Source organism: Netta rufina (assembly GCF_964035555.1).
Source record: "Netta rufina genome assembly, chromosome: 1".
In the NCBI taxonomy this organism is placed as follows: Eukaryota; Metazoa; Chordata; class Aves; order Anseriformes; family Anatidae; genus Netta; species Netta rufina.
This window is the reverse complement of record NC_140123.1, coordinates 126,116,442-126,131,969: the sequence shown is the minus strand read 5'-3', so window position 1 is coordinate 126,131,969 and position 15,528 is coordinate 126,116,442. Positions and strand designations below refer to the sequence as shown.

At 38.6% G+C, this 15,528-nt stretch overlaps 1 protein-coding gene across 1 annotated transcript; it reads left to right on the top strand.

The window, feature by feature from the left end:
• Positions 1–4,320: 4,320 nt before the first annotated feature.
• On the top strand, positions 4,321–13,075 carry PARP11 (poly(ADP-ribose) polymerase family member 11). Its single transcript, XM_084293278.1, has 8 exons — positions 4,321–4,381; positions 6,993–7,121; positions 7,217–7,337; positions 8,558–8,633; positions 10,121–10,193; positions 10,280–10,410; positions 11,958–12,109; positions 12,574–13,075. Exons 1-8 carry the CDS (start codon positions 4,346–4,348, stop codon positions 12,885–12,887), a joined length of 1,032 nt encoding a protein of 343 aa, XP_084149404.1. The 5' UTR covers positions 4,321–4,345; the 3' UTR covers positions 12,888–13,075.
• Positions 13,076–15,528: the final 2,453 nt, after the last annotated feature.

The window sequence follows — 15,528 nt, the reverse complement described above, 5'->3', positions numbered from 1 at the left end:
TTCTAGGGAGGGAAGCTACCTGTGGCATCAGCAGCACATAATACAGGCAGAGATATGTGACAGAGTAATGGACAAATCATATTGGGGATGGGAGCAAGGTAGGTAAAGAGTGTGAAATATGACAGTGGTAGATTGGCAGGGAACAGTAAGGAATGATAGTCACATGCAGTTTCAAAAGACATGAATCCTCCATAGCTGACGGGGTCTATGCATCTGTACGTGCACACACTTGAGTACTGGAATGTGTAAGAGCTGTGTGAAAGCCTGACTGTGTGAACAGCAGAGGGACTTTGGAGATTTTTCTTTCTCACTTTGTGGTGGGTTGACCCCAGCTGGAATCTAAGCACCACAGTCACTTACTTACCCCCACCCAGGTAAAGCAAAAGTGAAAGAAAAAAAACAAAAAAAACAAAAAACAAAACAACAGGAAAAGCAAAAGTGAAGAAAACTCGTGAGTTGATAAAGATGATTGAATAAGCAAAGGAAAGAGAAAGGGGAAAAGAAAGCAACAAATAAATAAGGTAAATGCATCACTCACCACTTCCCACAAACAGACCAACTACCAGCCAGTCTGAGCTACCTTCCCAAAGTCCCCTTCCCCTTAGTTTTTGTTGCTGAGGATGACTTTATATGGCATATAATATTCATATGGTAAGTTCAAGTCAGGTGTTCTGCTTGCGTTCCCTCTCAACTTCTTCAACCTATTTATTGCAGGGGGTGAGCAGGAAAAAGAGAAAGCTTCGACACTGTCCAAGGACTGCTGAGCAACAGCCAAAATGCTGGTGTGTTATCAACACTATTTTAGTCAAAAAAACACAACAAAACACAACAACAAACAAACAAACAAACAAAAACACAAAACACAGCACCTTACAAGCTGCTACAAAGAAAACTAACTCCATCTCAGCCAGGCCCAGTACACCCTTCTATGTCACTTGAGTGCTGGAGGAAAGAGATTCCATGAGGACATATGTAGACATGGGATGTAATTTTACTTCTTCTTATGGAGCTCCTTTCCCGACTTCCCAGAAACCACAGGCTCCCAATCCCACAGTTTGTAGTGTATAATTTTCTCTGGTCATCTCAGTCTCATTTACTTCATTCCCCAGGCTGGGAAGAAACTATTGACAGTTGCTTCTGCTGCCCAGTCTAATTGAACACAAAAGATTTTTTCTCCTCAGAAAAATCTTTGCTCAGCATTGTGAGCAGAGACAGAGAAGCTGCACAGAGGCCTCTTCCTACAAGAACACTAAGAGTTGAGCTGGACAGGTCATTGAACAAGGTTGCTAGTAATTACTGTATCCTTTTTCTAGGGTACTGCCATGAACAGTAGTGCACCACACTGTAGGAAAGCCTCTTTCCCCCTATATATGGAACTAACCTTTGTATTGAAATCTTAGGTTGATGGATGTATTGGGTCTGTCTGGGATGGAGTTAACTTCCCCTGCAGTGGCCCATACAGTGCTGTGCTCTGCACTTGTACCTAGAACAACACTGGTATTTTACCAGTGTTGTGTCTACTGCTGAGCAATACTGGCACAGCATCAGGACTTCCCCTAAGCCCCCAGAGCCAGCAGGCTGGGGCTGGGCAAGAGGTGTGGAAGTGACATCACCAGGGCAGCTGACCTAAACCAACCAAAGGGATATTCCATACCATATGAAGTATGGTATGGAATACCAGCAATAAAAGGTGGAAAAAGGAAGAAGAGGGGAGGGGTGGGCTCTCATGAAAATGTCTGTCCTCCAGAACAACGGCTATGTTGTTTTGCTTTTCCTTTTCCTCTTTTCCTTTTCCCTTTAGTTAAATTACTTAATTATTAATATTTTTCCCTTCATAATTATTTTTCCTTTAATTAAATTATTCTTATCTCAACCTGTGAGTTGTTTCTTTCCTTTTCTTCTTTCCCTCCTCTTCTGAGGAGGAGGAGTGAGAGAGTGGTTGTGGTAGAGTTCAGGTGCCTAGCAAGGTAAAACCACCACAATGGAGTTCAGTGCAGACATGATATGCACACTGTAGCACAGAAAACCTCTAGTACACACACTGTAAGGGAAACAGGTTGAGAAGCAAAGTTTAGTCATTAAAACAGGCAGCAGCCCCATTCAGCTGTTCGTGTCATACTTGAGAAACTGTGCTGGTGCTGGCAGCCTCTCTGTTCTTGATGTTATCTCATTTCCTGGCTCTGTCTCACTGTGTTTCAGCTGTTTGACTCTGATTTTGATGTCATTATGCTGGGCTGCACTTGTACATGGTTAACCTAGAAAAGGTCTGTATACCTAGAAAAGGTATATATTTTAGACATAAACTAATTGACAGCATCTTTTAAAGGAAAAAATTGCATTCTGCAACAGCTAAGGTGGTAATCTTCCCTTACTTCTATCTGTGTACAGATTAACAAAGCAAGGCCACACAGACAGGATACATCCCCACAATCATTATGGCTGTTGAACCATGTCAACATGAATATCACACCTGGAAAAGATGTCCCTACTTCTGGAAAATCACTTCATTCCTGAAGCATCATGTTCATGGTAGTGAAATACCCATAGCAATTCACTGGATGCTGCTCTACTTTTTAACTCAGAAAAATAATCTTTTCTACCTATGCACTGGGAGGTGAAGTAAACTCAGCCAGAATCTGTACTTGTCCTGCATGACACTCCCTCAGTATATGAGAAGCTCATCATTTTAAATCCACCTGTTTTTTGTTTGTTTGTTTGTTTTTTGGCTTTCTCTTGTACTGGTTTTGTCTGGGATAGAGTGAATTTTCTTCCTCATAGCTTCTAGTGCTACGTTTTGGATTTGTGAACAAAACAGTGTTGATAACACACTGAAGTTTCAGCTGTTGCTGAACAATCCTTAGACAACATCAAGGACTTCTCTGTTTCTTATACTGCCCCATCAATGAGCAGGCTGGAAGTGGACAAGAAGAGACTAGGAGGAGACACAGCCAGACAGCTGAACCAACTGACCAAAGGGATATTCCACACCATATGACATCATAGCAATAAAAAATGGGTAAAAGAAGAAGAAGGTGGTGGGGTTGTGGTAGTGGAGTTATGGTATTTTCTTCCCAAAGTAACTCTTTTGCGTGATGAAGCCTTGCTTTCCTGGAAACATCTGAGCATTTGCCTGCCAATAGGAAATAGTAAATGAAGTAATCTTACTTTGCTTCTGTACACACTTTTTGCTTTACCTGTCAAAATGTCTTTTGGACATTTTATCTCAACCTGTTAGTTCTCAAACTTTTACCTTTCCAATTCTCTTCCCCACCCCATTACAGGGAAGTGAGCAAGTGGCTGCGTGGTGCTTGGATGACTGCCAGGGTTAAACCACAACAGCTGCTCAATGAAGATCCTTCATAGCAGGATGTACTTCACTGGCTTTGCATCACTTTATGATGATGGCCTATCTGGAAGTTTCCAGCTCAATCTCAAGTGACTGCAGCCTGATTTAGCAGGCAGCTATGGTTTGGTCACTGCCTGCTTTTCTAGCTAGCAGCTCTCATCTTAGAGTCTCTCCAATGAAAGGCTGGGACAAGCTACATTCATGACTACATACTCTTAAAATGAAGTCTTTCCTATGGCTGCTGCTGCTTCTAATTTCAATTATAGTGTAAAGCTGCCCACCGGGTGCTCATTTTTTAAGCCCTGAAGGTCTATTTGATGAATTCAAACTCCAACAGACTGGAGTTTTTATTGATATTTGCACTAGATAAATCTCTTAAAACTGTTCATTTTGCAGCCTGACCTGGTGCTAATATGGTATGAATTATTTAAAATGCTATGTATAAAGAACTAAATATGTGTAGTGGTTCACGGGGCCCATGAGGAGAACCACGGGCTGTGAAAATCATTGGTAGAGAGGAGGCACATTGACTATCCTTAAATGCAGCCAGTAATTAAAAGAACAAGCGTGTGAGGTACAGAGAAATGACCCCAGGAGGATGCTTAAAGGACTGCTGAACCCCACAGGACTGAGGGGTGACTGTCACACTGCTTCCTTATGGAGGTCAGCAGATCCCCACACGGCCATCCAGCCCGAGGCAGAGGCACACTGTGCATCCTCACTGCTCTTCCTCGGGCACAACACATCCTCCTCTTCCTCCTCCTCCTCCTCCAGCCCCGCCTCCCCCGCTGGCAATTTGCATGCCAGGCCTCACCCCCCTCTGTGACGAACCGATATAGCGCTGCCCCTCCCCTTTCCCCTGCCATCACTAACGGAAGCGCCCGGACCCTGAGCGCTGCCGTCCCCCCGAGCTGCGGCGCCCGGCTCGCTTCCTCCCTTGTCCTCCCCCTCCCTCTCCCCCCTCACAGCGCACACGCCCCTCCCCGCCCCCCAGCCAACATGTGGGGAGCGAGCCCGGGGTGGGCGGCGGATGCGGTGAGTGCGGGCGGGTGGGGGACGGGGGAAACGGCCCCTCCTGCCGCCCTGCTGCTGCCTCCGCACGCCGCTCCCCTCCCCTCCCCTCCCCTCTCCGCGCCGCCCCGCCCCGCCTCGCTCCGCCCCTGGCAGCCGTGGAGAGGGAGGGAGGGAGGGAGGCAGGGAGGGAGGGAGGGGAGGGAGAGGGGCGGTGAGGGTGTTGCTACGTTGGGGAGGAGGAAGTGGCGGCGCTGGCCACCATCTTTGGGGGGAGCGTGGCAGGCAGGTTGTGGGGCCGGGGAGTGAGTGAGTGAGTGGTGGTGCGGCGGTGGTTGGATTGCTGCCCCCGCCTCCCGTGTCCTTGAGCTACGAAGGAGTCGCCTCTGGAGGGAGGTGGTGAAGCGGGGTGACCGCAGCAGTGGTCCTCCGCGGTGTAAAGGGGGAAGCGTTGGTGTAGCTGTGGAGGAGATCACCTGCTCTGTCCTGTGTGTGTTTATGCTAGCGTCATTTTCCCTCGCACTCCCGCTTTCCAGCCCTGAGCTCTTGGTTTCAAGTCTCCTGATCAGGTGCCCTGTTTGCTAAGGAAGGGGGACAGAGTCCTTTAACACTGCTTGTGTTCCCATCAGGGCCCTAGATAACATTATTTATAGGCAAAACAGCCTTCAGCAGTAAAGCACAGTCCACCAAATGGATAGTATAAGAAAGCAACTCATCAGGATGCGCCTTAAATCATGCTTATTCAAGTCTAAAATTGCAGCTAGGTAAATGAGACCATGCGTTAACAGTAATTAAAAAACAACCACAAACATATGTAGTCATAGCACAACACACAAATGAGCATTCATTCTCTTTAGAAGGGTGCTTTTGCTGTCAAAAGTAATTGTGTTGGCTTTAAAACGTTCCCGGTCAAAACGGGACCATTAAAAGCAGTAGTATTAGTGGGAGTTGAGAGGACTTCTGCTAGCAACAGCATTGCCAATAAAATTATCATTGCTGCGTCTTTGATATTTGACATCCTGTCATCCAGAAAACCCACTGAGTTTTTTCTGCTCGCTGTGTGTACATTCAGAGCTTTTGGACAAAAAAACTACCTGTTCCTTATAAGTGGTGTGAATATGTTTTTAAATCCATCAGTAAATTGAATAATTTTCTTCAAGCATTTTGGATTTGTATCACTTTTGAAAACAGCTCTTTTGTTGTGTTTTTGGCTTTGGGTCATTCTTCCATACTACCATACATACCATCCTGGAATCTACCTGTTTAGCCTGGACTCTGTGGCTTACTCTAGCTTCAGAAGCTATGAGCATAACTGTCTCATTGACAAATTATTCTGGAGGTTGTGTTGCTCCCAAAGGCATACAGATGTGTTGATAGGGCATAGATGAATATGCCTTCTCTGTTTGTAACTTGTTTGAAAGCCATTACTGATTTGAATGATCAGATTCAAAGCCCTGAACTAGCATTGGCATGGAGTTGTGGTGTCTGGCCATTTTGGTAGAAACATAAGGAAACTAAAGTTTACTAAAAAAGCCTGAATTGCTTTCCTCTTAGTTGTTTAAAAAAAAGAAAAGAAAAGAAAAAAAAAGTGTAGGCTACTGTATGTCAGCCTCTAGGAGAGAACATGGTCAAATACAAATGTAAGCAGAAGAATCAAATTGAAGGTGGAAGTTTATCATCAAAAGATCTTGGTCACTTGTGCTTTAACACCAAGTGAATATAGGCTCTATGTTTTTGTATTGGTGTGAAGAATGGAAGAGGTGTTGATAGATGCCCTCTGTAACAGAAGACATTTTTCTTACTCTTGCAAAATATTTTTGTCATGCAGCTGATGTACCTCTGGTCTAATTTTGCTGGAACTTGAGGCAGTTATATATGTAGTTAGCCTTGCAGGCTCTCATTTCTACTAAAGCAAGTTTGCCCTCAAATGTATTTTAGAGATGTTTTATAGGTCTATCACCAGTTCTGCTTTTTTTCCATTTATGTCTTTATAGCCTTCTAGAGCTTTTGATGGTAAGGGGTCATTCCTTTTTTGAAATATGGTCTCTAGCTGTTGCCATGAAGAGGTTTCTAAAAAATTAAGGCAGAACAATAGCCCTAGGGTAAGTTTTCTGCTCAACTCCTGTCCCAGTAGTACTGGCCAGTTGTTACTTACTTCTAGTTTCTCATATATGCCTTCTTCAGGGCTCTCTACCTTTATTGTGGGTTGAAGTGTCCAGGAAACATCTGAAACATCTAGGAGATGAACTGAACTTTATTTGCCTTATTTGTGCTAAATGCTTCTTGAAATAAAAAGTTTAGTTGAGGAAATTGTTGGGAAGAGTGTCTGTCATGATTAAGCAGTTAGATAAGATGAATTGCTAACCCTGTCTGGGAGGAGGTCATACGTTTTTCTCTGAAAGATTCCCCCGTGCCCCTTTAGCATTTTTGCTGTTTGGTGGGGAGGTGCTACGTTAGGCAATATCATAGAGTTGCTTGGGTTGCATGTATGTAGTAGAGTCAAGTACTTTAAAAGTGTTCAAGATTTTATTGTTGAAAAAAGAAAGAACAATCCTAGACAGCTCCTAAAGGTGTTCAGGCATAACAAGGTCTGGGGAGAGTCTTTTTTGTGATACTATGTATGTCAATGTTTCAGGAAGTGCTTCAAAGAACACCTGAAGAATTCTTTCAAAAGATGGAAGGTTCAGTTGAAGAGATGGATACCTCTGATACCCAGTGGGGCTGGTTTTATTTGGCTGAATGTGGTAAATGGCATATGTTTCAGGTAACTACATATGAAGTTATATTAGTTATGATTTCTGTATGTCAAACTACCTATTGTTGAATTTGTCTAAATGTGCTTTTTCATTTATTTTGAAGACTGATTCAAACAGTCATTGCTCAGTTAGCAGTGAAGATATTGAAAAGAGCTTCAGAACAAATCCACATGGTTCTCTTTCTTTTACTACTGCAAAATTTAACTACGTGCTAGATTTTTCAGGTATGTATCTTCATTGAGTAAATTTAAATAACAGAGGTGTCAGATAGATGAGTTCATTCGTTGATTGAGGAAATAATTGTCCTCATCTCTACTGCACTTGTGATAGGAAGTGTCTTTATGGGAAAGTTCACAGGCATTTTTTGAGGTCCCTGCCTTGTTAAGTTTTCTAGTGTAGTTTACGAATAAAGTAGATCATTGTATTTACTAGGAGTCAATTGTGTCAGTATTGATTACCTTATTGGGACTGTGAAATCTGAACTTTTTTTAACACACAACAGAGCTTGTATGCTTGAAAAATCTTTCCCATTTAGAGGAATAGTAAACAATTGTATGAAGGAAGTTTTCTGCAAAATATTTTTAATAAAGTGGTTTTTTAATTTGGCATGTATTTTAAGCCAATTCCCTTGTTGAAATAACAAGGAGATAGCCAAAAGGATTTGATAGTAGGCTGTAGTAGATCTTATGTATGTCATATTTGTAAAGTACAGAAAGTTACTGAATATATATGTATCTAATTAATGTGTTCTTTATTTAAAAATGTGTTCTAATGACTTTTTTAGCTTTTTCATCAGTACATTATTTATCTTTCGAATAAGTTCTGAAACAGCTGTGTGCTTAAATAGAAGCCTCTTCCAAATTGAAGAAAATAACGGTATTTCAAATACAGATAGAAGGGAGTGGGTAAAACAGTGATATACTTGGAATAAAGTAGCATGTAACAGTACAAGAAGTTTGATGTTTATTTATGTTGAAATGTCTGTTAAAGAAAAAGAAGTTTCACATCTGGAATAAAAGCAAAAATAAATGCAAATGTTAAATGACATTTTTATTGTACCGTTTGTAGATCACGATATTTTACATTAAGAACAGTCTTAAGTCATTCTAGTGGTGTTAAAGTCAGTCTAACTTTAGCCATTGATTTAATGGGTCTGAATAGTGGCTGTTAGAACAGTGTTCTAACAATAAGCATTTGGTTTGTATAGTATTTGCAAGTTTTGTCAACTCATAAATGGCAGAGATTCTGAGGTCTGTATTTTGAGTTTATCTAAAAAGCATATTTGTTAATTGCTGAAATACGTGCTGTAAAGTAACGTTTGATGTAGTGTTTTTTTTTTTTTTTTAAACAAAACAAAACAAAAAACAAACACACATGTAAATACTTCATATGCATTCCCTATGAATCCCAGAAACATTCATCCTAACTCTTGTTTTATTCTCAGTGATGAAACAAACCAACCTAACTACTCTTAAAGAACGGCCAATAAAGCGAGCTCCCTTTTCTATCAGTGCTTTCAGGTAAGGAAATAAAATGAAACCTCTTTATTTTGATTTTAGTCCTGATTTAAGTAATATTAAACAAAAATATGTTTTATATGTATTGTTTATATTTATTTACTTTTTGCATCAAATAGTGTAAGAATTGGACTAAAGTGGGAGAGCAAGTCAAGTGAAAGAAATTTTAGAGGGAGAGTGACTTTTTTTAAAATTTCTTTTATATATATGTATATACATATATATATATTTAGAAAGTAAGGAACTTGTAGTAGGAGAGGCAAGGCATACTGAATACTGATATCCTTTGGCAAGATTCTTAAATCTGTATCTGACTTTAGCTATTGGAGGCACTTGCTGTTGAATGTACCTGTTGAATCAGAATTGCTGATTAGAGAAACGGAGAAGCAGCAGCAAAAAGTGGAGTAGTTTGTTCCATTGTAACAATGACTTCATGAATTACTTAGAAGGAATATTGTAACAATAAAAAAGATTATATTTTCTTGCCTACATGTTTTAATCATTTACTCTAAAATGATTTGAAATGACCAGAAATTGCATCCTAATGACAAGATTGTTTTATGAGTCTAATTGCTTAAGATTGCAAGTTTCTTACTTTTTGATCAGTGATTGGATGTAAAGCTCTGGTGATGTAAATCCGATATTCAAAAAATGGTAAATATGCAGTGATACTATTGCAGATAAAATTGACTATCTGGATTGTGGGTTATTTTTTTCCAAAATAGTACTTAGAAATAATTTTAATTCTGAATGTTGTCTCATTATATTTTCAAAAAGAAATTTGGCATTTGTGGTAAGGAATATTCTTAGCAAACTTTTTAAACTGACATTCAGGAGGGGGCTGTTTTTTTTAAGTATCAGCTGTTTTTCAGTGAATGTTCCCAGAAGTATACATAGTATACATCCAATAATGAGGCAATTTAGTTTTGCTTTTTGTTTATTGAATAATTGCATTCAATACTTTATCAAAATACTCTCTTTTCACATGCTGACACCATTCTTTAGTTTCAAATTGCTTTGTCCCTGTTTTGGGGCCTAAAAGACGCTACATATGTGGTGTATGTAGATGCCTAAAATACATTTTTATTGATGTTGTGAGAATAAATTCAACCAAACTTTTCAAGTGTGTATTTCTACCATGATGATTTTAAATACTTCAAATAAGGGCTTGATTTTCAGAGGTTTGGACTAGTTTTATTTCCTGATTCTTTGGAACATTTGGGCTGTATGTGCACTCTCACATTTCTAAATCAGTCTTGCTCTCCAGATGTTGCAGACCTTTATGACCATTTATTTTGATTTAAATTTCTGTCTTTTATTGGATTGATGGTGTAATGAGATTGTTCATTACCATGGTTTGTTTTGATTTTGTGTAAGTTTTTTTTTTTTTTTTTCATACCGTATTGTTTGAAGCAAGAGATTGACTGGAGGAAGAAAATAACTCTTTTCCTTGATGTGATGTGTTTTTACCTTTTTTTGTTTGTTTGAAGCGTCATTTGTGATAATGAAGCTATCCCTGTTCCTTCACACTGGGAGAATGTAAATCCTGAGGAGCCATATCAGGTAAGAGTTGATAGACAAGTTGGACAAAACCACGTGATAAGGAAATACTTCACATTGAAAATGTACTAACCTCTTTTTTTCCCCAGCTTATTCCTTTGCAAAAGAAAACAAATGAATATATTGAAGTTTCTGGTCTCTTTGGAAAAACAATGGATACCCACCGAATTAAAAGAATTAAGAGAATACAAAATCTAGACTTGTGGGAGTTTTTTTGCAGGTGAGATTATTTTTAAAGCCAACAGGTTTACAGCTGTTAACAGAGCAAATCTTGAAGGCATTCAGTAGGAAAACGTTTAGTTGCTTTTATTATTATTTGATTAAAATGTGTTAGTTTTAACATTTTTTCTTTATTTGCTCACCTGTCATTCTTCTGATCATGTTCAAAATTCTGTTTTCAAGACTCTTAACTTCTACAGGTGCAGAACTGTAATGCTTCTTTAAATGCATTAGATATAAATGTAGCACAGATGAAACATGCATTGAAATGTTTCTGGAATTTATCACGTTAAAGTATTGTTCTAATCCAAGAAGTTGCATATAAATTGGTATTTAATATCTTTCTGTCACAGTTGTTTGTGAAGTATACATTACTTTTGAACAGTAAAACAAAATAAACATATCTTTCAAGCTAAATAAGCTAAATACTGCAAGGTTTTCAATCCTGTGAAATGTATTTATTTATAAATCTGGAATAATTGAAATATAATGCCATTAATACGATGAAGAATCTTTGCTGCCTGTCTCTTTACCTAGACTTGGTTGATAGAACTGACAATTCTCCAAACTGTAGGCCCTGAGAATGCTTCCCCAGTTCAAGTCTGTACTACAGACTTGAAGCAGACTTATAAGCAGATTACTTCATTTGATAAACCTAAATATGTGCCTTCTCTTTCCCCAGGCACTGTGTTTTTTATGGGAAGAAAATTCAGGTACATAAACAAGGACAAAGCTATGATACACTTCAGCTTACCCTTGTCTGGACAGTCAAGGGATCATAGCTATGAACAGCGTAGTGATTTAGATGTGGCTCCAAAGTCCAGTTCTTCAGGGATCTTAGGAAAATGCAGTTGATAGAAAGTCGCTTGAGAAAAGGTTGATGAAAAATACATTTGTTCTTTAATTGTAGGTGCTATATGGCTTTCTGCCAAAAAATCTGTAATACAGGTTCACCTGTAGTATAAAAGTTTAGTGTTTTTTTTTCTACCAAAATTCTAGAATGATAGAACACAAGATGTAGCTCTTTAGAAAGTATATGAACCATAAATTCAGAAAACCATGATCATGTTGAAGAAATTCTACCTGAACAGTAAGGTAATTTCATTTTTAAGGTTTTTGCTATTTTACCAGGATAATTACTCTTAATAATCCACTAACGTTGCTATCCCTCCAACCATACTATTTAAGCTGATGAAGAGAACAAAAAACACAAAATAGGAGAACAGTGCTTTTTATTTTCAAAATTTATGCTCAGGAAATGACTATATTGAAACAAATGTCATGTGAACAAAGTTGATAAATTTTAAAAAATACCTTTTTTTCTAAACTTAGATTACTTCTGAAAATAGTCTACGACATCCAGATGTGCAATATCTAAACAGGTACCTTAAGAATTCTGATCTCTTTCAAAAGCTGTAATCATCTAGACACTTGCAGAAGTGGAATTTATGAAGTGCTTTAGGTCTGTTCTCCCTGCATTGTTTTCAGCATAAGAACTTGATTTGTTTGTGCGGATATTTGTAATACTGTATTGTGTGTTTTCTTTAGGAAAAAAGCTCAACTGAAGAAGAAAAGAGGTGTCCCAACTATTAACGAGCAGATGTTATTTCATGGCACCAGTAATGAATTTGTAGAAGCAATATGTATTCACAATTTTGACTGGAGAATAAATGGGATGCATGCTGCTGTATATGGAAAAGGTAAGTATTTTTGTCACACACAGCAGTTTGGCAATCTGAACAGTTAGTTCAACATTGTTACATGTTCCCTATAGAATGTTCTTTGTACTCTTTGTTTTTCAGGGAGCTCTTCAATATAGCTTTGCTTTTACATAAAGTGTAATTAAGAAAGTTAGGATACAATAAAGAATTAAATCGGTGCAAGTGGCTGGTAGAGCTGGAGGCTGGGGTGGGGGACAGATGAACAGCAAAGCAATGTTGGTTCCTATTAAAAATGTTCACACTAAATATTTGTTCATGTTACTGTAGTTCCAGCAATTTAGGGAAAAAAGGGATTGCTGCTGAACATAAACAAACAGACGTATATCATTATTCTGATACCTATATCCATGTATTACCTGAATCAGTTAAGCTAACACAACAAGAATGTCATCAGATACTTATTTTTTTTTCTTTTTTTTTTCTTTTTTTTTTTAATTTGCAAGGGACCTATTTTGCAAGAGATGCATCATATTCCAGTCGTTTCTGCAAAGAGGACATGAATCATGGAAATACCTTTCAAATTCATGGTGTGAATCTGCAGTCTCATCCACATAGACCAGATAAAGTCATGTTTCTTGCTCGTGTATTGACTGGTGACTATATCAATGGTGATTCAAAATACATGAGACCTCCTTCAAAAGATGGAAGTTTTGTGAACTTGTATGACAGCTGTGTGGATAATACCTGGAACCCAAAGATCTTTGTTATCTTTGATGCCAACCAAATCTACCCTGAGTACTTAATAGAATTTTGTTAAGTTCAAAAGGAGCTGAACTGAATATTTGTTTGTCTTCTTGATACTTTTGTTCCTTTTGCAAAGACGACAATATAAAAACTTGAAGCGTGAAAGGAGGGAGGTGAAAGAAAAGGTAGCGTATATTTATGGAGAAGGGAAGCTATTAAAAGTTTGAGAGATTGTCCAGCTGTCAAGATCTGTGAAACAAACTTTACTAATGCCTTTTTCAGATGTAGCAACTACTACAAATCTGAAATGCTTAGTGAGCCTTAGATACATTGTGCATTGGTAAGTTTTCAAAGACAAGATGTATGTATAAAAATATATTACAAGTATTTATTCATGTGGTAGAAATATGTTTCTTATATAGTATGTATATGATGAAACTAACCTTTTATAAAGATTGTCTGTAGAACTTAAAGCTAAACTCAGGCGACTTTTCCTATGTGTATGTATGTCTGTGTTCTGTAGTACACATTGCTTTGCATTTGGAGGTCTCTTGGTTTGAATTCTAAACCTGCAAAAGAAATCCATCTGGAAACAACAGATAAAGGACCTACAGTTCACCGAAGCTGCTATGTTTGACTTGAAGGTAAGCTTCAACTATATACTTGCTAGATTTTAAAATTGCACTACAATTTCAACTTTTAGGTTGGATATTAGGAAAAATTTCAAGAGTTTTGAAGCATTGGAACAGGCTGCCCAGGGAAGTAGTTGAGTCATCAGCCCAGGAGGTATTTAGAAGATGTGTAGATGTGGTGCTAAGAGACATGGTTTAGAGGTAGGCTTTGCAGTGCTAGGTTAATTGTTGGACTTGATCTCAGAGGTCTCTTCTAGCCTAAATGATTCTGTGATCTCTGATCGCAGTTGAAATCTCTAGGTCCTCCTGTTCCAAGCATGATTCACATTTGATTCACTAATACAGTAGCTATGCCAAGGGCACACTGTTTCCCACATTGTGTGAAATAGCAAATCGTGGGGAGCTTCTGCATTACTGACTCCTTTTTATTCTTAACCAGCAGTCTATAGTATACACATTTCATGAAACTAACAAATACACATGCCATTACTTTTATTTGTTCTTTTATTTCATCAGAGGTATGAACTGACCTTCCTAGCTAAGGAAACTGAATGAATGGGTTTTTAATGTCTCACGGACACAAAATATTATCAACTATACTGATTTTAGTATCTTTTCTAATAGTTTGTATTCTGTTCTCTTGTTTACTACTTAAAGAAATTGAATTGCAGAATCTTAATCTCACTACATCACTGCACAACTGTAGTTTTCAGCTTTTCTTTTAATATAGTGTTCTGCTTCCTGGTGATCTTTGTGCTGATGAATCTTGATACTGCACGTATCTGCAAAGCAGCCATCTTCTCGCTGGCAAGGAGAGAGATTATTAGCGCAAGCAAAGTCCAGAATGGTAATGGTAACCAATATGAAAAATAGTTGGACTTAATAAAAAGAACAGAGGAAAAGGAAGAAAGGAAAATAATTTTTGGATTAAGGAACGTTAAAGAAATTAAAAGGGATTTGGTCAGATTATGGGGAACAAAAGGTGCTGTTCTCAATTACTATTGTTTGTTCTTTTATGTGCCTTAAACTGAGGTAAAATTTTCTTATTAAATTATTTTTGTGGCAGAATGTTTGCACATAGGCATAACATTTCAATTTGAGATGATCTTATTTCTATATCATATTGGGCTTCCTCTTCCAGTTTTGCTTTTTAGAATGGGTATATACTCAGATATGCTGAATTGCCTCATTTCATCCAAGGCAGTTTAGGAGTTGATCTTCATTCCAGTTCATTCACAGAGGCAGTTTTTGCAGATTTGAACTTAAAAGTTTGCACAACAAAAAGGATTTAGCTTTTTTGTATAGAAGCTGTCCCAGTACCAAGTGCCTTGTACACTCACATCTAGCCTAGATGTGAGATGCATAATATACTAACTGTGCTTAGTGACTTAAATTCCAGAGTACATTGGATGCTAGTTTAGCTGGTGGTTTGAGGACAGGGCTGATCCAACTTAAACTGTCATCAGCAAACAAGATCCTAGTGGGAAGGCTAAAGTGACCTTATGCAGTCTGCACAGGCAAAGGTTATTATTTTCAGGAAAAAGATTTGTCAGTAATTAGTGTGTTTTTAATTGGCTACCTATACAGACTACATCTGATAAACATGTATTAGTCTTAAAATTCCTTTGACTGGTATGTCAATCAGTGCTGTAGTTGTAATGGTTGTTAGGCACTGTCCAAAATAGCATACTCATCAAAATCAGGTCTATTCCAGTTTCACCCTGCTGGGCAGCTCAACTCAACCACAACTGTTCTCTGACTCCCCCTCCCCAACCTCAAAGGAAAAGGGGGAAGAAATAAGATGGAAAGGGCTCAAGAGTAGAGATAAGGACAGGGATGTCACTCAGCAATTACTGTCACAGGCAAAAAAGACTCAGCATAGGGATATTAATATAACTTATCACTAGCAGACTAGTACAGTGAGAAACTAAAAGCAGACTGAAAACACCTGCTGTCTCATCCACCCTCTTATAACTTCTCCCCCCAAGTGGCATAGGGAACAGGGAATGGTGGTTGTGGTCAGTCCGTAAAACTTCTGTCTCTTCCACTCTTTCATGGTCACTCTCTGCCCCTGCTCCAATG